The 26,696-nt window shown below is 53.5% G+C and overlaps 1 protein-coding gene across 1 annotated transcript; it reads right to left on the bottom strand.

The window, feature by feature from the left end:
• Positions 1–80: 80 nt before the first annotated feature.
• Slc12a4 (solute carrier family 12 (potassium/chloride transporter), member 4) lies at positions 81–23,486 on the bottom strand. Its single transcript, XM_005403604.2, has 24 exons — positions 23,372–23,486; positions 18,193–18,287; positions 16,642–16,773; positions 12,531–12,677; positions 12,379–12,433; positions 10,875–11,005; positions 8,802–9,043; positions 8,439–8,653; positions 7,763–7,927; positions 7,582–7,680; positions 7,283–7,340; positions 6,762–6,936; positions 6,354–6,472; positions 4,213–4,311; positions 3,815–3,934; positions 3,386–3,490; positions 2,857–3,025; positions 2,379–2,574; positions 2,109–2,278; positions 1,889–2,020; positions 1,700–1,807; positions 1,053–1,237; positions 794–927; positions 81–656 (listed from the first exon to the last, which is right to left on the bottom strand). Exons 1-24 carry the CDS (start codon positions 23,484–23,486, stop codon positions 565–567), a joined length of 3,258 nt encoding a protein of 1,085 aa, XP_005403661.1. The 3' UTR covers positions 81–564.
• Between the last annotated feature and the right edge of the window lie 3,210 nt (positions 23,487–26,696).

The following is a 26,696-nucleotide window of genomic DNA, read 5'->3' as shown; positions in this document are numbered from 1 at the left end:
TCAGGGAGCCGGCTCTGGGCCTGGGTTCAGTTCTGCGTTCTTCCCTTGGTGCCAGAGGAAACAGCCGGGGCAGCAGGAGGCCCAGAAGTACACAATGTTTTATTGAAAAAAGTCAGGCCTCAGCTCAGCCAGCTCCATTCTGCTTGGCTTGGTGGGGGTCCCTGCCCACAGTAGCCTGAGCCAGGTCTTCCTGCAGGCAGGCTGGGCTCGACCCCTTCCCTTGCTGCCTTTCCCTCCTCTCTGATGGTGACATGCAAACAATAAATATACAATAAATAGTGTTCCAGGGCCGGGCTGCACCTTCAAACTCCACATGAAACCCTACCAGACTTCTCTAGCAGGGCAGGCCTACTGGGGTCCTGGAGGGGAAGGCCCCAAACCTCCCAGGGTCCTATAGGACCTCAGATCCATCTCCATTGCCAGGCCCAGGCCTGGTTTTCCAGGAGACCTAGCAAAGCTGGTCCAAGGCAAGGCTGGGCAAAGCAGAGCCAGCAAGTAGGTGCTGCGGGGAGGAGGGCTGTTGCCCTGGACACCCCCACTCCAGGTCATAAGACTGTACTGGGCTCAGGAGTAGATGGTGATGACTTCGCGGCCACCACCACGCACCAACAACACCCGCTCAAGACCCTCAGTCAGCACCTCGAGGAACTCCATGTCTGCAGAGCATCAGGTCAAGGAGGCAACAGCAGGACCCAGGGGCAACCAGGGCCACCCCCACCCAGAAGAACCCAGGGAACTTGACCTCACCTCCAGTTTTCCATCTCCCACTGTCTGCCTCTCCAAAAAGGGATACAGTTCTCATCACCCTCGCTGTTTTTGGGTGGGCCAGGCATGTTCAGGAGGACCAGGCGGGCATCGTGGGAGCGTGTGACAATAACTTCATTGAGCTTTACAGCTGTGTGCATGCGTCGCACATTGGACTGGTCCCTGTAGGTAATGCATCTGATCACTGGGAACCGTCTAGCAAGGAAGCCTCCCACATAGGTTGTCTGACTCCTCCCTGCCTCTACCTGAGACCCCAAAGTAGCTGAGTCTGATTTTACTGCACTCACGGCTTAATGTGCACCAGCTCCCGGAAGTTGTCAGGGGCATGGCTGGGGTCCCAGGGCTCAGTCATGTGCTTGTCTCGGGTCCATGTCATCTGGATTTTGTCGGCCCCTGCTGCAGACTCGTCCTCCTCATCTGAGTACAGGCTTTCCAGACGCAGGGCCGAGTGCCTGTCTTTGACCAATTGTGCCTGAGGACAATCAGAGGAGTAGTCTCGGGCCCCTGGGAGAAGGGGGTCCTGCCTGGTGTGTCATAACTGTGCTGCCTCCAGGAAATAAGCACTGGCTTGGGGGGGACCAGGGTGAGTCATTTATTTCCCTCTTTCCTCCTTCTCCTCCTTTTCTCAATCTTAATCTTTTTTTTTTTTTTTTTTTTTCCGGTACCAGGACTCAAACTCACAACCTTGCGCTTGCCAGGCAGGCGCTGTGCCAGCGAGCTAAATCCCCAGCCCCTTTCTCAATCTTAATCTCAATCCCAATCTCTCAAACTGTCCCTCTCGCTCCCTGCTCCAGCCTCTCAGAATTCAGTGCTAAGATTACAGGTGTGTATCATGTGAGGCTTGGGATGAGTCATTCTGATACCCTCGTCTAAAAGTGTCTCCAAAGGTCTAACTCTGCCACTGCCCTCAACCTGAACCAAAGCAGCCACTGACCTCTCGCTCCCGCTCAGTCTTGGTCAGCCGCATCTGCCGCAGCATCTGGGACCGCTGTTCCATCATTAGTGTGCGCTCATAGGTGTAGGCAGAGATGTCGCTGTTATGCTGGGGAGAGAGGAAGCTGTGAGGACTGGGACTGCATGGTCCTCCACATCCTCAGGGTCAGGCTGGGGAAGAGCAGCTCACCATCTCCACCACCTCCACCTCTGCCTCCAGGCGGAGGTGGTAGAGGAAGATGGCCAGATCCTTCTTCATCTGGATGCTGTTGTCATCCATCTGGGCCACTGTGAAGATGCGCATCCGGCATTTCCTCCAAACCTGTGGCGAAGGAGCAAGAGGCTGATTCAGTCACAGGCGGCACTCCACGAGCCCAGCTGCTCCTGCCATGCCCACTTGCTCAGCCTACCTTATGCTGGCGCAACAGGAAGGGCAAAAGCATAAGCATGCCGCCGTCGTGCACAATCCACCACACATCGATGTGGCCCTCCAGGTAGCGCTCATGGTTACTGGGGTAGAAGGCGATGTTCTTGGGCACAAGGAGGGCCAGATGGGCAGCTGTGGTGCAACGCACGGTGTCTAGGGAGGAGGGACATGGATGACTGCCAGCCTGTAGTCTTGGCTTCTGCCACCTCAGATTCCCTGACCCCTGGTCCACCTGGCCCAGCCCCTCACACACCAATAAAGGTCTTCCAGGCACGGGGGTCCTCACTCTGTCGCCAGCCGTAGGGCCAGCCCAGCACCACGGAGTTATGCCTCATGCCGCCTAGGCCGCAAGACTGGATGAGGTGAGCCAGTCCCTCACGCACCTTGCTGGCCACCACTACCTGGCAGAAGCCTTTTACTTTCTCAATCTCCATCATGTTCTTGATTGTCTGTGAGGAACACACCAGCATCAGAAAGCAAGGCCACCAGCATCCCCCTGTCGGGGTCCCTTCAAAGGTCCTAGTGCAGTAACTACGTAGGGGTGGGGGAGGCCTGAACAAGCTGCTCACCCAGAAGCCATGTCCTCAAGATGGGGCAGCTATTAACTCCTTGTTCCAGCTCAAAGATGGCAAGTGTTGCCCACCTGGCTGGCCAGGTCCCCTCCCTACACGCCAGCTGCAGCCCAGATACCACTGGTCTGGCTCAGCTCCTCCCAACCCCTCAGCAGGCACCTGCTCAGCAGCCTGGGCCTCGCCATAGCTCTCCAAGAAACTGCCCTGGATGACGGAGCCAACGATTGTTAGGCCCTTGCCGGCCTTAAGCTGGGAAGCAAAGGTGAGGAGCCGTGGGTACTTCACGTGAAGGTCCTCATCTAGCTTCAGCAGCACCAGGAGCTGAGGCCTGCAGTGGGCAGATGGGGAGGCAGACTGAGACCCAGCTTCAGGGAATCCTTCCTCTTCTTTCCTTCTCAGAACGTGGCCCCTATAGGTTTGGGTAGTGTGGACCCAAGGGCTTGGCAAGTAGGAGGGTGTCCCTGGCAATGCCAGGACAGGTAACCTGACTAGAGAGGGGGAGCCAGCACCTCCTGACCCTCTCATCCTTTTTTTTTTTTTTTTTTTGTACAGGGAATCGAGCTCACGACCTTGCACTTCCCAGGCAGGTGCTGTGCCGCTGAGCTATATCCCTGGTCCGACCCTCCCATCCTTACAGGATTCCCTAAGGACCTTGAGGTGGTCCTTTGTCAGTCTGGCGTGAACTCACCTCCAGTTCTTGGTGTGAGGAGGCCCTTCCTCCAGCCGTAACAACGCATAGCGGGCAGCACTCAGGGACAGGCCTCGGATACCATCACCCCACTCCTTCTCAGCCCTATAGATGCCACCACAAGCCGGTGAGCCCGATTCCACCCAGAAATTTCTTTTTTTCTTTTTCTTTTTTGTGGTGCTGGGGATTGAACCCAGGGCCTCATACATGTAAAGCAGGCACTTTACTGTTGAGCCAGAAATTCTAGGGATGTCTATCTATGTGAATGTGGGATGGAAGGGGCCAGGCTCTTGAGTCACAGCCTCCCAGTCCTACCACCCATGGTATACAGCAAAGGTGGCCCAGGTTCCTCCACAAGCCAACGTTCAGACTACCTGCTCAGTGCTCTATAGGCTGTTGATGAAGGCCGGGTAGCAGCCCTTCACTCACCCTTGGTATTCGATGTACTTGTAGATCATGCCTGCAATGAGCATAGCGACCAGAGCATAGTACCAGGAGGAGACAAACATAAGGGCCAGGCAGAGGCTCATACCCAGAAAGGACAGCGCCCTAGGCCAGAGTAGGAAAAATGCAGAAATGAGAGCAAATCAGGAATTAGAGGGGGCCCTAGGACATAGCCCATCCCATGTCCTAGAGGCCCTGTCGGCTCCAGGTCACAAACTGGGTACAAGAAATAGTTTAAGACCCTTCACAACCTCCCTCTTCATAGCATTTTATCAAGATTAACTGCTGCCTAGGAAACTCAAACCTTATCAGAATGGGGCTCCTGCACTCACCAGTATCTCCCATGTCAGGGAGCTTGGCACAGGGGTCCAGCTGGTACTTACCAGTGATAATATCTGAACCGAGGCCGCCAGTTAGGGGTCCTCAGGAGCGTCTGCACAGCACAGGCAAGGTTCACAAACAGGTAACACATCAGAAAGAACCTGCAACACAGGGAGGTAGTTGGTGCAGAGGAGCTTCCTTGTTACTTCCGGGTGCCTCCTGTCAGGCTGGCCCTGGACCGGAAACTGGGCCATGTCATGGTCCCATCCTGCATGGGTTCAGTCGCATTTTCCCAACCTCAAAGCACCCATTCCCATGGCCTGATGTAGGTGGAGCTACCCCCGAGAAGGTGTCCTCACAGCTGAATGGAAAGAGAACGGGCAAGTGTTCACCAGCAGGGCAGGCGGGGACGGGACGCAAGCCAGAGAACAGCTGGACTAGAACGGTGTAGAGGAGTGGTGGGGAGTGCTCAGTGGAAATGGCTAGGCAATACTCAGGCCTCTGATAGACAACTAGTTGGATAAGGGGCCGTCATGTATGGGGGAAGAGGAGCAGGGATCTAGGCATAGTGGTGCACGGCTGTAATCCCAGCATTTGGGAGACTGAGGCAGGAGTAGTTCAAGGGCAAGGCCAACAACCTGAGCTACACAGTAAGTTGAAGGCCAGCCTAGGCTACATAGCAAGACTCTGTCTCAAAAAAAAAAAAGAAGTTATCCAGGAAGAGGAGGAAGCCAGGTGTGGTGAGGCATGCCTGTAATCCCAGAGCTGGGAGGCTGAGGCAAAAAGAATTGCAAATTTTAGCCCAACCTAAGCAATTTAGTAACTTAGGGACTCTGTCTCAAAAATAAAAGATGGGGAGATAGCTCAGTGTGAAGGCCCTGGGTTCAGTCACCAGTAACTGCAAACGAAAGATGACAAGTGCAAGCACTGAGTTAGAGACACAAGGGACTACGGTGGTTGTTGGGGTTAGAGACGCGGGTAAGGCCCACTGCGTGAGTGCTCCTGGGAAGGCAGCCAAGGAGCACAGGGCTGAGGTAGGAGTATCAACCTCTACCGTCCACTGACAAAGAGGAAGGGCAACAAGAAGGCAGGAGGACTCTTGAGAGGGCTGCCATGAGAAGTAACTCTCATCAGCGGTTGCCGGAAGGAGTCTCATGATAAAGGCTGAGCTCTATCCTCTGGCTTGGGCAAGAGGGGTCACTACTCAAGATGACTTGGCAAGAACAGTTTGAGGGGACTGCACTGAGGGGACAAGAGAGTGCAGACAGGGAACACCTGGCTGTGGTGCAGGTGGATGCTCCTATGTGTGAGCAGACCCCCATCAGGTCTACAGGCCGAGCAGGCAGTGAAGGGTAGGTCCTTCATAACTACCAAGCGAAGAGCACCTGCCATGGAGCAGAATGTGCAAGGACCCCAGCATGGGGTTAAACACAGCATCTGAAAAAGTTCTGCCTCAGGGACTCCTGGGATTGCCAGGTGCTGACTGCCACCCACAAGGCACTGGCACACTCATTTGCCTAGCTGCTTCAGAACTTTAAGAGCAAATAAAATCTGAAAACAATGGATAGGCTGGGCATAGAGGCATATGCCTGTAATCCCAGATATGAGGGAGGCTAAGACAGGAGGACCGCAAGTTTGAATCCAGACTGGGCAACTCAGTGAGACACTGTCTCAAAATAAAAAGGACTAGAGATGCAGCTTGGGGGAACAGTCCCTCCCTAGAATGCACAAGGGCCTGATTTCAATCCCTAGTACTGCAGGGAGGAAAAAAAGGATGGATGGGGCAGTGGTAGCTTTATTAAGGTGCAAAGGAGCAGATCTACTGGTCTGCTTGGGGGAGGTCTCCTACAGTGGGGCATGAAACTTGTTCGTTTCTTTACAGCTTCTGCATAGGTACCAGGCTGGCTCCTGAATGTAGGAGTAGGCTGAGCCCTGCCAGGAAACATCTCCCCACACAGCCTAGCTCAGCTCCCTGAACATCAAGCAGGAGGCTGAGGCAGGCGGATCGCTGCAAGTTTGAGGCCAGCCTGGGCTATATAGTGAGTTCAAGGCCAGCTTGAACTACACAGTAAGATCCTGTCTCTAAAGAACCAACAAAAAGAAACATCAAGCAGGGTCATGAGGAGCTGCTGGGGGTCTGAGAGGGGTATTGGGGTTCTCGGAGCTTTTCCCAAGACCATCCCTTGCCCTAGTCCCAGCTTACATGGATAGAATGGGGGCCACCATGTCAAGGGAAGCAATAAGGATGCCCAGCTCAGCAATGAGTGCAGTCAGGAGAAGTGCCCACGTTGGCTCACCATTTGCCTTCCCGTGGCCAAATACCTGCAGGGACCAGAGAAGGAGCTGCTCCTGCCATCTGCCTCCCACACCTGGGTCCACAAGGCACAGGCCACCCCCAAGTCTATCTGGATGGCAGTCACAAGTCTCCAGGCCTCTCTGCTATGGGTAAGCCTCAGACAGGCCATAAGGATGTGGGGCCTAAGCAGCTCTGCTAACAGCAGGAAGGACCAGACAACTCTTGGTCCTTATGGCTTATGGCTGTGCTGTAGCTGGATCCTTCTCTCCCCCAGCCAGTATAAGGCACCAGAAGCAGCCAGGCTGTGGGGCTCACCCGGAGGAAGGGAATGATGTTGTCCTTGGCGATGGCCTGCAACAGGCGTGGTGCCCCAGTGAGGCTCTGGAGGCCAGCACCACATGTTGAGAAGAAGGAGCCGATGACGATGACCCAGGGTGAAGGCCAGGCCAATGTGCCCACCACAAGGTTCCTGCTGACACCGTCCCCATACCTGCCGGGGCCAGGTTCAGACCGTGTTTCAGGCAAGGAGCCCCCCAAGCCCTTGGTCGGGGCACTCAGTGACAGATGTCAGGAGTCAGGAAGGAAAGCTATGGGGCAGAACTGTGGCCTTCCGTGGAGAAAGCCGGTCACCAGCTCCTATCTTGCACCCCTGCCCACTGCCCTCACCCTGATCCCAATATCACCATTCTCTCAGAAGCAAAAGTTCTGGAGGGTTCCTGACCCACCTGGTGGCACAGACCACCATGGGCAGCCAGCAGCCAGAGGAGGATGAGGAACATAGCAGAGAGGCCGTGTGAGGGGAGGTATCGATATAGGAGGGGACATGGGTCACTCACTTGTCCCGGAGCACCACACCCTCGATGCAAGCGCCAAAGAGAACCACACTGCTGAAGTCTGCACTTTGTCAAGGAAGCTACGCCTCCACTGCACTGCTGCCCGGCTCACTCCCCACATAGGACCCGAGAGGCCTTCACCCTGGCCTCTGCGCATAGCCTGTAGATGCTGAGGGTTCTATGGTGTGCACATGTGTGTGCCTCGAGTAGGTATACGCATGTTTATGTGAGCAGGCACATGTGGTGTCTGCATGGTGACTGGGGACTCACCCCCACCCTGCCACAGGCCTGGGAAAGGATACACACAAGTGAGGTTGTAATGATGGCCAGAATGGTCCCCACCGGGATGGACTTCTGGGCATCACGGAGGTCCCCGGAGCGATTGGAGCCAGCCATGATGCCTCCAAAAACATAACAGAGACTCCCTCAGGGGGCTGCCCAGGTTTGGGGATGGGGCTGGTTGGGCGGGCAAGAGGGGCTCACCTGTTACAGAAGGGAAGAAAATGCCAACCAACACTGTGAAGGATGTGGCGATGTCAGCCACCACATACAGGGGCAGATTGTCCTTCAGGCCAAGAGTGTCTGTGGAGGGCAGTCCGTGCTTCTCCACAACCTCGCCCTTCTCCAGGTAGGCGCTCCACAGGTTTTCTGTGGGGGCATCAGCATCACCACCACAACCCCACTGTCCTCTCCAGGACAGTTCAGGGCAGCCTAGCTGGAGCCTGCAGATACAGAGACATTCTGGGGCCCTGGGGGACAGCTTCAGCCTAGTGGCTGCTGTCTGCTAGAAGCTGTCAGCTAGGAGTCTGACAGACAAAGGTGGCTGAGCCATCGTCAGCCAGAGTCCACCCCCCACCCCCAGCCTCCCAGACAGAGGCCCTTTATGGCTCCTGTGGGAATATCCCCAGGCACATCAGGGGCTGGTGGCCAGGGGAAGAGGGGTTGCCAGAACTTTCCAGGGCTGCTGCAGGGCTGGGATGCTGGCCAAACAGCCTCGATTCACCCAAAACTCAGCTGCCAGGAGCCAGGCTGAGAGGACACTGCTGAGTAGGGAAGGCAGCCAGACTGCCCCTGATTCCTGAGCTGGCCACACAAGGACAGCTCTGTGTTGTGCTCTCCTGCCTAGCCCGTGGCCTCAGGGACAGGAGGGAGGACCTACCCTGGAGCACGCCAGCAGCTGCCCCAGGAATACCAGGGATCTCAGTCACATTGTTGCGCAGGAAGTAGGGGTCACAGGAGTCAGTGGTAAGATTGGGGCTGTGGCAGAATAAACTCCACAGCTGGGTGACCACTGTCTCATTGTCCACGACAGTTGTCTTGGCGCAGACATCAAACTGGTCCCGGGACAGGGTCCTGTTGCCTAGCATGCAGACCCTGTGGGGATAGAAGCATCAGCGCTTGCTCAGCTGGAGGCCTCCGTCTGTCCCCACTCTGCAGCCTTGGGGGACCCAGGGCATCAAAGGCTGTCCACTTGGAAGGGATGCCTGGATAAATGTAATGGGTAAATGACAAAGTTACTTACGGAAACACAGGAGGGTCAAAAATAGACTTGATGCCTCCAGCATAGATGGAAAGGATGGAGATGATCACACAGGCCAGGAAGAGTGAAGCAAATTTGTTCACATACTTGACACCAACAAACACCACCAGGGTCATAAAAGTCAGAAAAATGGTCCCATACACACGCATATTGTTCAAGGTGGCACTTGATGTATCATGAGCACCCGATGGGTAAAAAATGGCAGCTGGTGGAGCAATGTAGGTCTGAAACAAGAAGACAGATGCAAAAGGTCCAATCTTCTTATTTAAAGAGCAAAACATGTCATTTTGGTTTTCTTTTTTAAAGTATATTTAAAAGCAGTCAGTCACAAATGATTGTAGACTGTATGGGTCTGTATATATGAAATGTTCAGGCTGGGAATGGTGATATACACCTATAATCCCAGCATTCTGGGAGGCTGAGGCAGAAGGATCTCATATTTAAGCCTAGCCTGGGGAAATAAGTGATCTAATGAGACCCTGTCTCAAAAGATAAAAATGGACTGGGAATATAGCTGTAGGTTTGATTCCCAGTACTAGGAATAAAAAGAACAGAATGGAAAGTCCAGAAGACAGAAATCTAGAGAGACAGTAAACAGATTAGGGATTGCCAATGGCTGGTGGTGAACAGAGAGTTAGTTAATAAGGTTTCTTTAGAGGTGCTGAACATATGCTAAAATTGTGATGGTTACAACCTTGTGAATATACTAAAACTGATGAATTATATATCTTTTTAATTTTTTTTGTACTGGAGAGTAAACCCAGGACCTTCACACTGAGCTACATGCCCAAGCCTTTGGTTTATTTTTATTTAATTTTTGTTAAAGCACTAAATTATCCAGGCTGGGCTTTAACTTGTGATCCTTCTGCCTCAGCCTCCCGTGCTGCTGGAATTACAGGTATGTGGCACCACACCTGGTTTAAAGTGTACACTTCCAGTGGGTAATGAATTATATGGTATGTCACTTCGCCGTTATATTAAAAAAAGGAAAGTAAAGAAAAGAGAGCGGGCTATGGTGGTGGATACCTATAATCCCAACATTCTGGAGGTGGAGGCAGGAGGACTGCAGTGAGTTTGAGGCCAGCATAAACTGCACAGTAAGACCCTGTCTCAAAAAAAAAAAAAAAAAAAAAAAAAAAGAAAGAAAGAAAGAAAGAAAGAAAAGTAAAGAGAGAGAAAGAACAAATGAATACAGAAATGGGTGCCAACCTGAGTAGTGGGAGGGCCAAAGTTTGAATAGCAAAATAAATAATGGTAGTACTGGATTATGACCAATCACCCAGAAAACAAAATAAATATCCAGAAGTCCATATAATTACACTGAATAAATAAATAAATTGAGGAGAAGGGACACATTTCCTTACAGAATTTCAAGTAACAAATGTGGAAGAAATATGAGAAACAGAAAACAAATTTTAAAAAAGTCAGAAGATCTAGGCCCAAGTTCCATGCTGCAGGCGGATGACCAGGTGTAAGGCAGTCAGGTAGTCCCCCCACATATCTCCTACTCTCTGAGCCCTGAGAGCGGGGGAAACCCGCACTTCCCACAGTTCCCCGCCTCTTCTCCCAGTGGCCTTGGTGGTTCAGTGGAGTGAAGGCTGAGCCTGAGACAGCGGCCATGGGTCTCAGGGAGGGGCCCCAGCCTGCCGACAGCATCCCACAGCTGCTCAACCTGAGTAGGGACAAGGAAGAGCTGCATACGGAGGGCCCTGGGGGAGACAGAGCTGGCCGGAACTCACATGAGCCCAGAAAGTGTTCTGTGTTCAATTTCCCCAAAATTGGTCACTCATGCTAAATGCAACAGTTGGCGGACTTCCTGCTATGGCTGTACCAAAGCCTGGGCAGATGAGACATCCACACTAAGGACAAGGCAGCAGGGCCCCTTCCCTGCCTGGCCCAAACTACCAGGGGATGAAGGGGCCTGAGCAAAGGTCCTTCCCTCTCCGTCTCCCAGAGTATAACCCTAGACCCTGGCTGTGGGAGGGGAGCTCAGACAGTGTGGGGCCTTCTGTGTATGGACACATTTGGAACTGACCAGGGCTTAGCCTGACTCACCAGCAAGATCTCGATGGCCCCCAGGATGTACATGGCTGCTGCAAATGTTGTTCCCAAGTAGAAGCACAGGCCCACAGCACCTCCAAATTCCGGCCCCAGTGAGCGGGAGATCATGAAGTAGGAGCCACCAGCTATAGCAGAGCAAGTATACAAAGGTCAAGGCTGGTTCTTCAAGGGAGTCCCCTCCATGACAAACCCTCACAACCATGCAGGACAGGGGCTGCTTTTCCCATGCATAACCCAGGGCAGGATCAGCGCCTTGTCTAGTTTTTTGCCCCTGCAGCCCAGCACAGGCCTCCCACCAGGGAAGTGGGTGGAGAGCGGGACAGCCACAGCTGAGCCAGAGGCAAAGCCATATAAACAAGCTGCTGGGGCTCAGGCAAGGCCAGTCCAGCAGATGTCTGGCCTTGGTGTTCCTCTCTGTTTTTTTTTTTTTTTTCTCCTCTCTGTTAACTACAGCACAGAGAGCTCTGAGCATGTTTCGCTTTCAGGGTTCTCAGCAAAACACTGAGACCTTGCACTTTCGGCCTATCACAGGCTTCCCCCACCTTTTCACAGTGTATAAATAAAGAGGCAGACCATGCTGGGTTGTCGCTGCCTCTCCATCACAAGAGGTCAGGTCCCACCTGGTTCCAGTTTTCCTTTCAATATATGTCTGTAGGTTTTTTCTTAATTCCTTGTCGCCCCCGCCTCTGGACTCTGTTCCCTGTGCAGGTCGTGGCGTAAGTGTCCATGGCATGCCCTGAATCTGCGCTTCCATCAGAGTAGAGCACACCGCTGGTGAGACTGAGTCAAAACTAGGCCCCAGGGTGGCAAAGGTGCAGAGATGAGGGTGATCCCAGGTTACTGATTCCAACTGCTCTGATAAAACCTCTCTGGTGAAAAATCTGGGACTAGGAATCACAGAACTTAAGAAAGGGTCAATCCCCTTCATCCCATAATCCTACCTCTAGGACTCTCCTAAGGGAAATATCAGCGGCAAGAACAGAGATTAGCGTTCAAGGCTATTCATGACGCTAGCGCAGACAACTGCAAAAGGGCACAACCCATAGGTAGGAGAATAATCACATAAATTGAATTTGATCCGCCCGCAGAGAACCTTGTTTTTAAAAAGGTGTTTCCAACATTTGGGAAATGCATGGATACATACACATATATAGGGACAGCCAGGTGTGGTAGTGCATGCCTATACTCCCAGTACTCTGGGAGGCTGAGGCAGGAGGATCACAAATTTGAGCCCAGCCTGGGTAACTTGGTGACTTAGTAAGATCCTGTCCCAAAATAAAAAAGGTCTGGGGATATAGTTCAGTGTGAAGGCCCTGGTTTTAGTTCCTACTACTCCCCTAAAAAAAAAAGCATAGGTATCTATATATACATATGTATCTGAGAAAGAAATTTTGTGTGTGTGTGTGTGTGTCAGAGTATACATACATATACATATATATTGCCTGTGTCTATACACGTACATACACCCTACATCTGGCTTGGCGTGGTGCTCGCCTACCTGGAACCACCCCGTTGGTGGCGATGGCACTCATGGAGATGGCTGTCAGCAGGGTCTGTGGGAAGAAGGGCCTGGATAAGCATCTCATCTGAGTGGGCTCCATGGGGAGACGTCGCCCTTGCCAGCCCATGACCAGCCCTATGGACACTTACACAGCAGCAGCAGATGAGCACGATGAGGAGGGCCTGCAGCACCCCGGCCATGCCCACCATCCAGGTGAGCCGCAGGAAGAGGATGACCCCGAAGATATTCTGCAAGCAGGGCAGGTACACCCCCATGAGGGTGCCCATGCTGGGTGCCTGTGTGGGCGGGAGGGGAGCGGGCACAGAGCATCAGAGGGGCCTGGATGCACGACAGAGGGCAGCTCCTAGGTACTCAAAAGCCCTTACCTGCGGTGAGGTCAGTGTGCAGGAGGTGAGGTCACAGCTAGGACATCACTATTGACTCATATAAGGTCATCGGGACTGGGAAGCTATAAAACCTGATTCTAAAACCCATGTGTGAACTGTGAAACGTAACTCCTCAAGATACTACCGCTTCCCTCCCTTCCTCTCTCCTGTTAAACTTCTAGAAAGAGGGATCTGGCTCAGATCCCCATCTTCTCAGTCAGCAGGTGCCAAGAACCCAAACCGAAGTCCAAGAAGTTGGCCCTATCCTTCGCTTTCTCCAGTCCCCACACTTTAGTCCACAAGGACATGGGACCTGCCTAGTTTGTCTCCCTGCTACCCCAAGGTTGGCCTTGTCCCAGCCATAGAATTTGAAAGTGGGGCAGTACACCAGGCCACTGCGTTCCACGCTCCAGCCCATTCTGCTGCCAGAGGTCCCTTTGCAAGTCCAATCTCATCATCCCATTGGAAAACGCTCTGGGGTGTCCTCTCCAGTGTGTGGAGTGTGGCTGACTCTGGCTTGTGCCTGCCGCCAGGTATACCCTATCACCTCCCTTGTCAGCCCCAATCCTGGACCACAGTGCTCCCTCTGAACCTGGGCATGTGCTACTTTGGCCCTGCTCACTGCCTGCCACACTGCTCTCTAGTGAACCCTCCAGAAGGTTTAACTATTACCTCTCCTAGCAGTTCCTCTGGGCTGGATGGAATTGGGACTCTCTTGTACTTCTTCAGTATTGATATACCCTTCTATGACAGTGGTCATTTTAGGTCACTGTACCAAATGGTTCGCTAGTATGTCCCATAACCATACTGACTCATTTACTGGTCTGTTACCAGCAGGCCCTGCAGGTCCCAAAAGGTACTCCTGAACCCAGTGAGTGGTGCCTTAGAGTCAGCTGCATATCCTACTGGGAAAATCCTGCAGAGAGAGAAGAGATTGGCTGTGCAAGGGTAGAGAAGGCCAAACATGCAGATCCTGCAGGATTTCCCAAGGCAGTAGGGGCAAGGCAGAAGCCAGCCGGGGGCCAGGGCACAGGCTGTGTGCTCAGAGGCAGGGCTGGTATAGCTCAGGGCAGTGGGGCCCTGAGAACACCCACTGGAGGTTCAGCCAAGCCTCCTCTGCCCTGAAGCTGGGATGGCGAAAAAGCTGGGTGGCCACAGGAACCTCTGCAGGGTCCAGACTTGAGGCAGGATCTGTGGGCAGCCTAAAGGACCTCAGAGGGCCTGGGCAAGATCAGATACTCCCTCACACGGTCCTGCACAGAACAGTGTAGGTGATGTGATCTGCAGTGTAACTGGGCTCTGCCTAAGCCCTTCTCAGACACTACCTACTGCACAAGAGCAAGAGTCCCCAGTCCCACCCCCATCCTAGGCTGAGTCACTCCAAGAAAAGGGCAGTGTGGGAAAGGGCAGGGCCGGAAATGCTTTCTGTATCCCCAAATATCCTCTGGCAGGCTCAGAAGGTCACCGAGCTGAAGCCAGAGTAGTTGCCAGGGAGAGGCTGCTTTTGGGTCTTGGCATGGTCTGGTTCAAGGCCCACCCTTCCTGCTTCAACCTTTTTTTCTGAGGTCCCAGCTCAGAGTAGCCACGGATGAGGCACACAGCTCCTTAGCTTCCTACTGACTCCTGCAGACTTGACCAGGCTCCTCCTCCTTCACGGAAAAGCTACTGGGCCTGTGGCCCATAAGCACCCTCTCATAACCTCACCCTGGAGTTCAGTGAGGGGGCAGCTACACCAAGGCCTCAATACCCTCACAGGCTCCCCATTAGGCCAAAGGACCACAGCCCTCATTAACCCAGGCTTCCCTCCCACAGTCCTGCCGAGATGTGCACTAGCCTTCTTTGTGGGCCTTTTCACCCTCTGTCAAGAGACAGGCATGATGAGGCTCTTATCCACGAATCTTACTTCCCACTGTCAGTAACCTTGTAATCCTGTCAGTAATCCTGATCTGAGACCATCTCCTGCAAGGCTGGATAGGCATGGCCTGAGATAGTGAGGGTTCTGTGCTATCTTTAGTTTAGAACACACCAACAAAATCGTAACTGGTTGGACAGGATAGGGATTGGGCCTGTGCAACCTTGAGATACCAGTTGTTCTCTCTGAAGAATGGGCTGATTTGCCTTGTGGAAGGGCAGGGTGAGGGATGCACTTCAGGGTGGGCCACACCAGCAGGGCCCGGATCTCACAAGTGGCTCTGAGGCTGAGGACCTGATTTACCCTAACCAGGAGTTTCTTTTGCTTGTGCTGACCTCCAAGGAAAACACTACAGCCAGCTGCTTCCAAACACAGCCGCTCTTCCCAAACTTCGGGGAGGTGGGAGGTAGGAGGTAGAGGGAGGGCCCCTTGGGTCCAAACCAAAATGCATAGGAAATTTCCACCCTCAGTTAAACTAAGGCCCACTACACAGAGGAACCAAGCAAGGATGCAAAAGTCATCCTAAAGTCAGAAGAGGGCTGCAGGGCCAGAGCCTGCAATGTGAGCAGGTGATGGGACCGGGAGAGAGACAGGGACACCTCCTAGGGAAGCACCAGCATCCTAACACACACCTGTTCACCTACACTTGTGCTCACCCCAGAGCTTCCAGAGGGTTTTGCCAGTGGAGCTTTGGGCCAACCTGGGGAAGGGAGGGTCTGTCACTTGCTCTAGGCTCCATAGTCCCTGATGATAACCACGTTCCTGGCTAGCTACCATAATGTGATACCAGTGATCTAGCATCCCAGTTATATCCACAGTCAACACACAAACCTTTCTCCCAGGCTTCTATACTGCTCTCAGGCACGTTACTTAAGGCCTGGTTACTCAGTTTCTTCATCTGAAAAATGAAGAGGAGCCAGCTATGGCGGGATATAACTAATCCCAGCACTCAGGAAGCTGAGGCTAGAGGATAGAGAATTCAAGGCCAGCCTGGACTGTGCAGTGACATCCTGTCTTAAAATAACAAAACAAAACAAAAAAAGAAACAGTAAAAGGTCAGGGATGTACCTCAGAAGAGGTAGAATGCTGGCCCAGCATGTATGATATGCTGGGTTCAGGCCAGGCGTGGTGGCGCACGCCTGTAATCCCAGCACTCAGGAGGCTGAGGCAGGAGGATTGTTGCAAGTTCAAGACCAGCCTGGGCTACAAAGTGAGCTCAAGGCCAGCCTGAACTGCATACTGAGACCCTGTCTCAAAAAAGAAAAAAAAAAAAAGAAATGCTGGGTTCAATCCCTAGCATTGCCAAAAATAAAAATAAAAATGAGGGAAGGGAGAGAGAGACAGAGAGAATGAGTGAGAGAAAGAGAGAGAGAGAGAGAGAGAGAGAGAACGCACATGACAGGGATAGAGACACAGACAGAGAGACAGACAGACAGAGACAGACAGGGAGAGAATCCAGGCTTAGTGAGCCAGGAGATGGGCTTAATAGCTTGGGTGAGCTGTGGACAGAGCTAAGAAAAAGGTGAAGATAATAATAGCTCCTACTTCATAGCTTTTTGTTTTTGTTTTTGGATACTAGGTTTTGCTATGTTGCCTTGGCTGGTCTCGAACTCTTGGGCTCAAGCCATCCTCCTAAGCCTCCCCAGCAGCTGGGCTAACAGGCTGGTCTGGCTTCCAGCTCACAGCTTTGCTGTGAGGATGACATGTGAGAACCCAGGCCCACTCGTAGCATGGTGCCTCACACAGTGCGGGCTATTATTCTGAGCGCCTCCCCGGCCCTTTGCTCCCCTCAGGAGCTCCTCCTTGGCCCACCCCTGAAGCCTCCTTCAGCACAAGGCTCTCCATGCTCATCCTGTGTGCCTGGTACCCCCTCCTCCTGGCATGGAGGGGAGACAGCACTTCCATGGTGTTCTGGCTGTCATCCCAGGGGCGGCTCCTCAGTTCTGACCACAGCTGGCTCACCTTGGCTGCTCTCCGGCGGGTGCCTTCCCCGCTCTCAGCCTCTTCATGCTCCCTGGCGCCCTGGGTGAGGTTGGTGTAGCTGACAAGTTTGCCCAGAAGAGATGATACCTTTGGGCGGACGTCCAGTTCCTCCTGTAAACAGAGCCACAGGGCAAGATGGCAATGGGCCAGGCTGGCGCCAGGCTACCTGTATGCAGCCAGCAGCCTGGCCTGTGGCCCTGTGCCAAGCCCTGAGGCAGGCCTGGACCTGATCCCAGCACTTGCCTAGGAAAGCCCCGGCCAGACAAGCAGGCAGGTGTGGGCACCACACCCCAGCACGTGGCACTCAAAGGCCCAGCCCAGCGGCTGCTTTTCTCTGCCCCACCTTGGCTGCAACCGCTGCCAGCCCATTTGTGAAAACTACCCGCCTCGAGGGATTGAGGGAAGGGCAGGCATGGCTGGCAGGCAGGCAGGCGGGCAGGCAAATCCCACACTTCCTCCTGCCTGGTCTGCTTGGCCACCGCCCTGCTATCACTGGGCCTCTGGGATTCACATCAGCCCACAGAAAAGCCACTTAGTGACCTTAGGGAACCGAGGAAGACAAAAGAAGAATATCTGGGACAAGAGAGGTCTCTCTTAGATGGTGTCCCCACAGGCCCTGGATCCTGTAAACAGCCCCAAAATGAGATCCTGGTCCCCAGCCTGTCCTTAAGGGACGGAGTGGGATCAAAGGTTTCATTGCAGAACTTTGCTGCTCTCCAGGTCAGAGGCCTCCTAGGGCTCAGGACCCCAGACCCCAAGTAGGGCCTAGGCTTTCCCTGCCCCTATGGCCTTCTCAGCGCTGGGCCCCCACCTGCCCCTTGCTTGCATTTAGCCTTTTCCTGTTGGTCAGCTCCTTCCTGACCCTACACATGTGGAGGGGGCGTGTTCGAGAAGTGAAGATGCAGGCCTTCGGGGAGACTGAGAAGCCTACATTATTCAGCCATGGGGCAGGTGAGTATGTGGGTCTGAGTTTAGGAGCCTAAACCATGTCTTAAAACCAAATCTTACTTCTCAGCTTGAGTCTAGAAAGGATAAAATTCAAGTTCAGAGGCATAAATTTGGGAAATTTTCTACAGAGGTGTTGCTGAGTTACAACATGGAGGGTGGGGGCAGACGAAGGGGAAGGACCAGGCTTCAGTAAACTAGAGGGGGACAGAGCTGTAAGAGTCAACCAGGAGACACATGGAAGAGTCCTTGTGAGAGAGCCAAAGCACAGACAGAAGTCCTGTGATGGAGCAAAAAGAAATTCTGAGGAGGGGGGTCACCTTGCTGAGGGGCTGAAAGGAAGGCACAGGTGAACAGTTATGCAGTTGGCAATGGAAGCTGGATTGTGGGCAGCCTCTGGGAAAGCAGCTGCACTCTGAAGGGTAACAGGAATCACAGCCTGGCTGCCAAGGGAGCAGGCAGACAGGAGGAGACTGGCCGAGAAACCATCCTCCAAACTCCCTGCTCAGATGAGAGGCCCCCTGACAGGCCCCTGCCTGCCCACCTCCCCGCCACACCTGTGGCCCAGAATGGCTCCTCAGGTACCTCAAACAGTGCCAGGTTCCTATCATAGTAGTCATTTCCTCTGGAAGCCTCCAAGGGGCAAAGAAAAGGGCTGTTCTCTCTGTGGTTACCCTGTCCTGTGGAGAAAAAGAGAGAAAAAAATTCTGGTTGATGGCTGCCTCTTGAATCCCCAAAATATACTCTCTCTAAAACACTGTGGAGCCGGGTGTCGGGGAATGGATGTAATTCCAACACTTGGAAGGCTGAGGCAGGAGGATCATGACTTTGAGGCCAGTCTGGGCTACACAGCAAATTCAAGGATACACTGGGAAATCTTGTCTCAAAACAAACAAAACCAACCCCAAACCAGCACTCCTCGAAAAGCCAGGGATAAGTAGGGAGAAGTCAGTAACCAAACCCGGCACATCATTCTTCAGAGACAGCACACCAATGAGAAAGCCCCAGATATACTAGCACAAGCGAGTGCCGAGGGGTGTGGCCTGCAGGGGGGCGGGACTTAGTCTCGGCCATCCCTCCGGCTTCCCCGTTTCTCCCCAGCTCAAGCCAGCCCAACGTGCCAGCGCCAAGGGTGTGGTGTTAGGGACCAGACAGATGACGTGGCATAGTTCACCTCTAGATAACATGGTCGGCAGGTGGCCGGCTGGCCTTCCCACCATGCTCCGCGCGGGGGCGCCCTGGAGGGCAGCCCGGGGCATGCTGGGCGACAGCCCGGACACTAGAGCTTTAGAGTGGATGTCTAGGCCCGGGCCATCTATGAAAGCCAGGCAAGGGCCGGGGATATAGCTCAGAGGCACAGTGCCTCCTAGCAAGCGCAAAGTCCTGAGTTCGACCGGCGGTACCAAAAAAAAAAGAAAAAAACAATCCCCAAACAAACAAACAAAAAGCCACGCTAGGCTGTAGAGTGGGTGTTGGAATGTGCAGGGTGGAAAAGTAGTAGTGTGGAGGCTGGCAGGTTGGCCTCTTGGTCCCCAGATCCTAGCAGTTTGCCCCAAAACAGGTGAGAGGCTGATGCCAGCCTCTGTCCACCCCACAGACTGGTGGGATCTTGCCTCATCTCCCAGAAAATCTGCCGAAAGCAACCAGATGCACTTTTTTTTCTGGTAAACGTGTCAACATCCAAAGCCTGGCATTTTCTGACCTCCCATCATTCACTCTTCTTTGTTTCTCAGCCTTTGTCCCTTGTGCCCTTCACATTCCCCAGGCGGAAGAGGCCAAGCACTGCTTTTCTAGGTGCAGAGTGCTCCCCACCCCCATCCCAAGGCAGCCTGGCAGCTGCAGCATTGGCTTAAGGTCTCACAGCAATGTGAAGCTGATATTTGGGTTCAAATAAGCAACTCTGGTGTTGAATGGCGGTAGTACGCAGTTCTGAGGGTAGACGGATTGGAGCAGAAGGAAGTGGTAATGGGTGTCATCACCAACCCACACCAGTGGTGTGATTCGGCTGTGCATTTTTTCAGTTTCAAAAGGGCAATTTCTTTGTCTTGTTTGCAGCTGAGAATGTTGGCTAATGCACTCCTCCTCTATCTGAAACATCCTCTATTAGCACGTGATTTAACTGGCCCTCTCTGAACCCACAAGCACCTAGTAGGTGCTGCACTGCAGATTGTCAAGACTGACAGGGAAAATGTGCCCATGACAATTTCCATGGCGGTCAGCTCCTCCGTCTCCTACAATGTGAAAGCTGTGCATCTGCCTCATCAAGCAACCGGACTGATTAGCTAGTGGGCCAAGCAACTCAGTTCCACACTTGACGAGGGCACGCTGGCCAGTGCCAATGGCATGATGGACACGGGCAGTCAGAGGCCTACTCAGCTCACCAAGGCATGTTAAAAGTTCAGTGGGGTCACATAGCTCCTCAGACACCCTATAATACTTACTTACTTAGGATCCGGATCAGGAGGAATCATAAGAAAAACCTGAAAACCCAGCAACACTGTCTTTTATACTGATAGCTCTTCAGTGAGAAGTCTCTGAAAATTATTCTTGGATTTTTTTTGTGACAAAAAAGTGTCTTCCCTGAATAAATCAGATTCTTTGTTTTGACAGAAAATGGTTCATCTTACTTCCCTTTCTGTCTTGGCTGCAAGGAATCTCCATGCTAAATTTACTTGGCTATCACTATCTATTTAATTACAGAGTTCTTGTCTCCTACATCCCTTAGGGAGGCACTTTTATTGCATAGCTCTGATCCTTTTGTGGAAACAGGTTGGAAGTGAATTATAAATTAAACTGACACACCGCAGCCTGCCCCACCACTGTTGCTTTGTCTGAGTACACACTGGTATCCAGAAAATGTATAGCTGAGCCCACAGCAGGTCCTTCCACTCCAATGCCCAAGGAAGGTCCTCCAAGACCCAGGTGATCCCTTGTCTTTTCAGCTATCACTTCCGGGTGGCTCTTCCAAGTGTTGCCTCTAGCCAGGCATACTGGTAGATGCCTGTAATCTCCGCATTCAAGAGTTAAGATGGGATGATCACGAGTTTGAGGCCAGCCTGGGCTACATAGTAAGTTCAAGTCCTGCCTGAATTACTGAGGGAGATCCTGTCTCAAGAACAAACCAACCAACCAATCAACCAAGAATTGCTTCCAGTCCCTATAGTAATGTTCCAGTAGATACCATTTACCCTGTTACAGTAACAAGGACAGCAAGACCCAGAGAGGTTCAGAGGCAAAGCCATACAGTAGAGGGGCCAGATCTGGGTCCAGGGTCCACGAACGAGAGGCAGATAGGGGCTAAGCTGCAGGTCCTTGTTCCTAGTCCAGATGCCAGTCCATCCAGAGTGAACTCCAGAGAGTAGCATAATCCTTTAACACAGAGGGCTAGAGGGTATACAACTTGGCCAGGGTTTGCATACCCAGCCTCTGGCTATTCTTTCTTTCTTTATTTATTTTGGTACCGGGAATCGAACCGGGACTGCGTGCTTGCTAGGCAGGCTCCATTCTGCCGAGCTATATTCCTGGCCCCACCTCTGGCTATACAGACTGTCAGAAGCCTGGTGGAGATTCCAGGCTCTTTCCCTGTATAACACAGGGAAACCTGCTTATCTTCTCTGTGCTGTCTTGTCCACTGTTGCCCTGTCCTCTTCTATATAGACAGTGAAACCCACTCTTTCAACTGCCCTGAGACATCAGAAAAGGGACTGTTTATACCAGACACAAAGCAGGCACTCCTTGGAGAGTCCCAGAGCTTCATTTAGGGATAATTTGCATGGGATTATGGGAATGCAAGAGGGTCTAAGCAGTGGCTCTATTTGTACTGCCCTCAGCTTCAAGCTGCCTGTTCTGCCTTCAGCTATTCCAAAAATTCCAGGGCAGGTCTGGGCACGCCTGCCAGGCCCAGCTGCTCAGACATCACTGCAGACCCCAGTGAGCCTGAGCATGGCCAGGGCATGAGGGCTGCCTGCAAGTGCACAGGTGTGTTCCCACCAGCAACTGTGAAGATGCCAGTGACCCTCCTGATCCCTGTGCCCTGGGGCATCTGCCTGAGGTGGCCCTGCAGGACCTCGCCATCCCCTGCCAACAGGCTGGCTTGACCCCTCAGAGTAGAGGTGGGCTTTGAGCTGGGGGTTCCAGGAGATAGATCTGAAGCTGACTGGTTTTGTGGCGCCCTGAATCTCCACAGTCCCCACCAACAAGGATCAAAATCACTCACCAGGGTGTAAGGTGTCACCCATCCTGCAGACACAGCCAAAGTCTGGCTGAAAAGGAGTTAGAGGAGAAGGAACTGGGTAGAGGGAGGAGCTGGCCTACTATAGGTGGAGGGATCTGGCAGGTCTCAGCCAATGTGGCTCCAGGTCCCACCAGTCACCCTGTGAGAGGCCAGGACAGCACCAGGGACTAGGCTCAGCTCTCCCTGCCCACTGGTCTAGGCTGATCCAAGGCGTGCAGCCCAGCCCAGGCCAGCCTCTGCGGACAGAGATCATCCCAGACCTAGGACAGCAGTTGATGCTCTGACACCTTGAGCAAGCCTAGGGGCAGACAAGAGCAGGGCAAGGGGCACTCACATAGCTGTCAAGCCTGAAAAACCTCCGTGTCCAGCAGCCTGTGCCATTGTCCTGTGGCACATCCGCACATGTCCATACACACACAGCCGTCACTAGCATTACACATGCATCACCTCTGTCAACATCATCTGCGTTTGTCATCAGTCATCCTCCTCCTCACCAATGACAACTCTGCAGGAAACTAGCCAAGAGCGCATGCTCTGACCTGAGGGCACCTTCACCCTGTGATACCCACATGTGCACACTTGCACAGCTACACATGCACACGTCAATGCACAGACACATGTTCCCAGCGGTCTTCACACTACCAGGGTGGGCTCTGGCAAGGACAGCACTGGGGTGGTGAGACTCCTAGGGTAGGAGACAGAGAATGGGGTGTGGAGAGAGGCTGGCATCCGCAAGACGGGAGGAGGGGTTCACCTCTAGGTCCAGCTCTAACACCTAGGTTAAGAGTTAAGGGGTTCCAAACACGTCTCTCGGTCTGAATCCCTCCCCGCCCGGGGGGTGGGGTGTGTTACATAACCTTCCCCGCCTCCCTTCACTCTTTCCTCAGTGCGTGTTACAGCACCTGTCCCACGGCGGAGGTTGGGAAGATTAAAGGAGCTGATTCAGGTACAGCGCCTAAACAAGCCTGGCCCCGTGGCAGTGCTCCCCACATGCCGCGGTACCTACCGGGGGCCAACACAGGCACCCTCAGCAGGCACAGGCGCCTCCCCGCCCCGCCAGACAGCAAGGTGACCCAGGGACGGGAGGGAACCACAGGGGCAGAAACGCTGAATCCCACGCGGGGGCCGGGAGGATGGGGGCGGTTCTCAAAGAGGAAGGGGCTGCAGCCGGTGCTTCCGCTGTGCTCCCAGCAGGCAGGGCCGGAGACCCGGGCTGGGCGCCGTCCGGGGCCGGGCGGTCTGCTGGCCGGGCTGCCCGCTGGCCGGACTCCCCGGGCGGCCACGTCTGCAGCCCCCGCCCGCGGCCCGCAGGGGAGGAGCTGCGGTGGGGGTGCGGCCGGGTCCCGGCGTCGGGGCCGAGGAAAAGCGAGCCTGCGCGCGCGGAGCCGGGGGCGGCGGCGGCGCAGGGGAGGGAAAGTTGAGCCCGCACCGACGTGTGCACGCGCGCGAGTCCCGCCGAGCGCAAGGCGCGGGCCCGCGTGGTCTGTCGCCCCGCTGATCCGCCCGCGCCCCAGCCCGGCGCGCCCTCACCGTCCGACTCTTCCCGCTCGGCGTGCTCCCCGTAGTCCACCCAGCTGAGCCCCTCGAGGTTGTCGTAGTCGCCGCGCCGCGGCCCGTCCACCGGCACCACGGTGAAGTGAGGCATCGCGCGCGCTCCGCTCTCCACGCCCGCCGTCCCGGCCGCCCGCCGGAGGTCCCCACCACCCCGGCCGGCGCCCCGCCCGCTCGCATTCCTCCCCGCTGCGCTCACTTCCTCCGCCCGCCCCCCGGGCCGCCCCTCCTGGGCGGGGCGCAGGAGGGGCTCGGGCCGGCTCCTCCCCAAGGGGGGGCCCTAGAGGCAAGAGGACCCCGGGCGGGAGCACTCCCCTGGGGGAGGTTCTGATTCCTGTGTGACTTCAGGTGAGGGGCTACCCTCTCTGATCCCCAGATGCCGTACTTGTAGGGGAAGGGGCGTCCCGGTTTTGGGTTATAGGACCGGGTGGATGGGGAGCGCCTTGCACTGGTTCTACGCCCTGGACCTAGTTTGCGCTCGGCTGAACTTCTGTTACTTAACGGTAAGGGTAGGCGGGACCGGCCCTGGACCGCAGAAGCCACCCATTCCGGCCCTGGGCCTTCCACTATGCCTGGGTGCGTGCTCTCCAATGCCGTCTTCTCTGCCTCCCGTGTCTCTGCGACCCTGGGAAGCGAACCTGATGGAGGCGGCTGGCGACTGTCAGCTCTAGCCGGACTGTGTTTTCTCTTTAGGGTGGCGCGGGGAGTGGGGTACCCAACGGGCTGCGGGCTGCGGGCTGCGGGCCAGTTTTCCCGTTTGGGACAGCACACTGTCCTCAAATCAAGTTCTTTCATTTTAATTTTCTCTTTTGTTCTCACCCCCTGGGGTGCCTTTACCCAAGTCGTTTACTTACTTGCTGCTTTTTTTTTTTACTTTCTAACCTATTGCTTCAGATAAAGCCAGTGTGCTTTATGGTTTTACTTTAGCATCTTTATCTTTCTGGGCTCTTTTCAGCTTTTCTTTCTTTTTTTTCTATCAGAAAGCTCCAGGACCCATCTTTCCATCTTAACCTGTCTATCTGCATTCTCTCCCTTTTGGAGCTCAGATGGTTTTAGAACATCAGACGCTTCGGGCTTTTTTTTTTTTTTTTTTGAGATAGTCTCCCTTTGTAATTCAGGCTAGCCTTGAACTGACTGTGTAGTGATCATCTCGAGGCGTCGTTTTTCCTCAGCCTCTCGAGTGGTGGCATTATCGGCTGGCTTTCTAGTTCCTCACCATCGCCACGACCCGGCTTTCTACTCCTCTGACCCCCGCAGCTTCCCAGCCCCAGCTCTAGCGGGGGGAGGATGGGGGTTGGAGTCACCGAGCCCTGCTGGAGCCAGTCCCCATCTAACCCCTCCCCATGGCCATTCCGTGGAGGACCTGACATCCCCCCACCCACACCTTCAAGCCACCCTCACCTGCCTTCCAACTGGACTCTCCTGTATTCCTCTATTTCCTCTCCTGCGCCCTCCATGCTCCCTGTGGAGGCCGCTCTTCTGAGAAGAAAGCTCTCGCTGCTCCAAGCCCAGCTCCATCGGGTCCCCCACCATCCTCCTGCCCAGCTTCACCCTTCAGATCTCTTTCACCTGCTTGGACTCACTAGTCTCTGGGCATCACCCTCTGTTCACTCTGGGGGGCCTCCTTTTATACCCACCCCCCAGTTGTCTCAGACTGCCTGCCATTCTGCCTTCTACCCGAATTGGATTCCCCGGGAACACTCTCCCTTCATGTTACCCACTGCAGACAAAAATGTGTTGGTGGAGAACTTTGATTAATGTTTGTGGTTAATCCCAGTGCTTGGGAGGCTGAGGCTGGAGGGTGGTGAATTCTAAGCTGGCCTAGATTACACAGCAAGACCCTGGCTCAAAAAAACTACATGTGTGCCTGAAGGCATGCACACACACACATAGGCACACCCACAAGTTTGTTGCCAAAGATAGTGGCACACACTTGTAATCCTAGCATTCGGGGAGGCTGAGGCAGGAGGACTGCAAGTTAGAACCCAGCCTGGGCAACTTAGCAATTTAGTAAGACCTTATCACAAAGTAAATTTTTAAAAAGGGGAGGGGGCTGGGATATAGCTTAGTATAAAGGACCTGGGTTTAATTCCCAGCAACAACAAAAAAAGTTTGTCATGCCCACTACAGTAGGGATCTTACGAAGATAGAACTTTGTCAGTCTTATTCCCTTGGTATCCCCAGGATATGACCCCATTTTTTTCTTCTTTTTGTGGTCCTGGGGATTGAACCCAGGGCTTTGTATATGCCAAGCAAACACTCCAGCTCTGAGCTACATCCCTAGCCCCATTTTTAGAATAAAGAATGAACTCATTCCCCCCTGGTCCTCTCTAATGTCCTCGAGAGGGGTCCCTACAGCGCCCATCTTGCCCTCTCACCTGCAGGCTCTGGGGTGCGGTCAAGTGCCATCCGAGGGAGCTAGGTGGCAATAGCCACAACAGTAACCTCAGAGGGGGCTCCCGGGAGCCAGTGTTCCCACCCTGCTGACCAACCAAGTAGCCTGTATCACAGATCAGAGTACTCCCAGGAAAAATAACCTCACAGGCAAAAATTGAAAGGCATTGGACACGTACGGACATTTCAAAAGAAAACATCAAGACTGCTAGAACATATGGATCAAAAATATACTAATAAATACAATGCAAAATACAAGAAAGGCGCTGGGTGTGGTGGCGCACGCCTATAAACACTTGGGGAGGTTGAGGCTGAAGAATCGCCACAAGTCCGAGGCCAATCTGGGCTATGTAGGGAGTTCAAGACCAGCCTGAAGTGCATAGACTTTGTTGAAAAACAACAACAACAAAAACCCAAAACATAACAAGAAAGGGTATTGGCAGTAGGAAACAAAATATCTAAAGAAGGGGCTGGGGATTTAGCTCAGCAGCACAGTGCCTGCCTGGCAAGCGCAAGGTCGTGAGTTCGATTCCTGGTACTGGAAAAAAAATTAAAAAAAATATATATCTAAAGAGTATGCAGAAATATAAAGTATGCAAAACAAGTATTTCAGTGCTCTGTCTATATAACAGATCACCCTGAAACATAGAGCTTAAAACAGCAATCACCATTGTTTAGAGCTGGGGTGGAGCTCAGTGGAGAGCACTTGCTTAGCATGCACAAGGTCCTGGGGTTGATACCCTGCACCGCAAAACGGAAACAAACAAAAAAACTCACTGCATTTCGTGGCTCACAAATGTGCACAAAGTCACCCTTATTTTACCCAGCATCTGTTGGGGCTGGAGGACACGCTTCTGAGGTGACTCATTACAAGACTAGCAAGTTGCTACTGCTATCAGCTGAGACATTT

This window comes from Chinchilla lanigera, unplaced genomic scaffold, assembly GCF_000276665.1.
Source record: "Chinchilla lanigera isolate Chin_1 unplaced genomic scaffold, ChiLan1.0 scaffold00083, whole genome shotgun sequence".
NCBI lineage: Eukaryota > Metazoa > Chordata > Mammalia > Rodentia > Chinchillidae > Chinchilla > Chinchilla lanigera.
The sequence above is the reverse complement of the archived record's forward strand: the minus strand, read 5'-3'. Positions and strand labels throughout refer to the sequence as shown.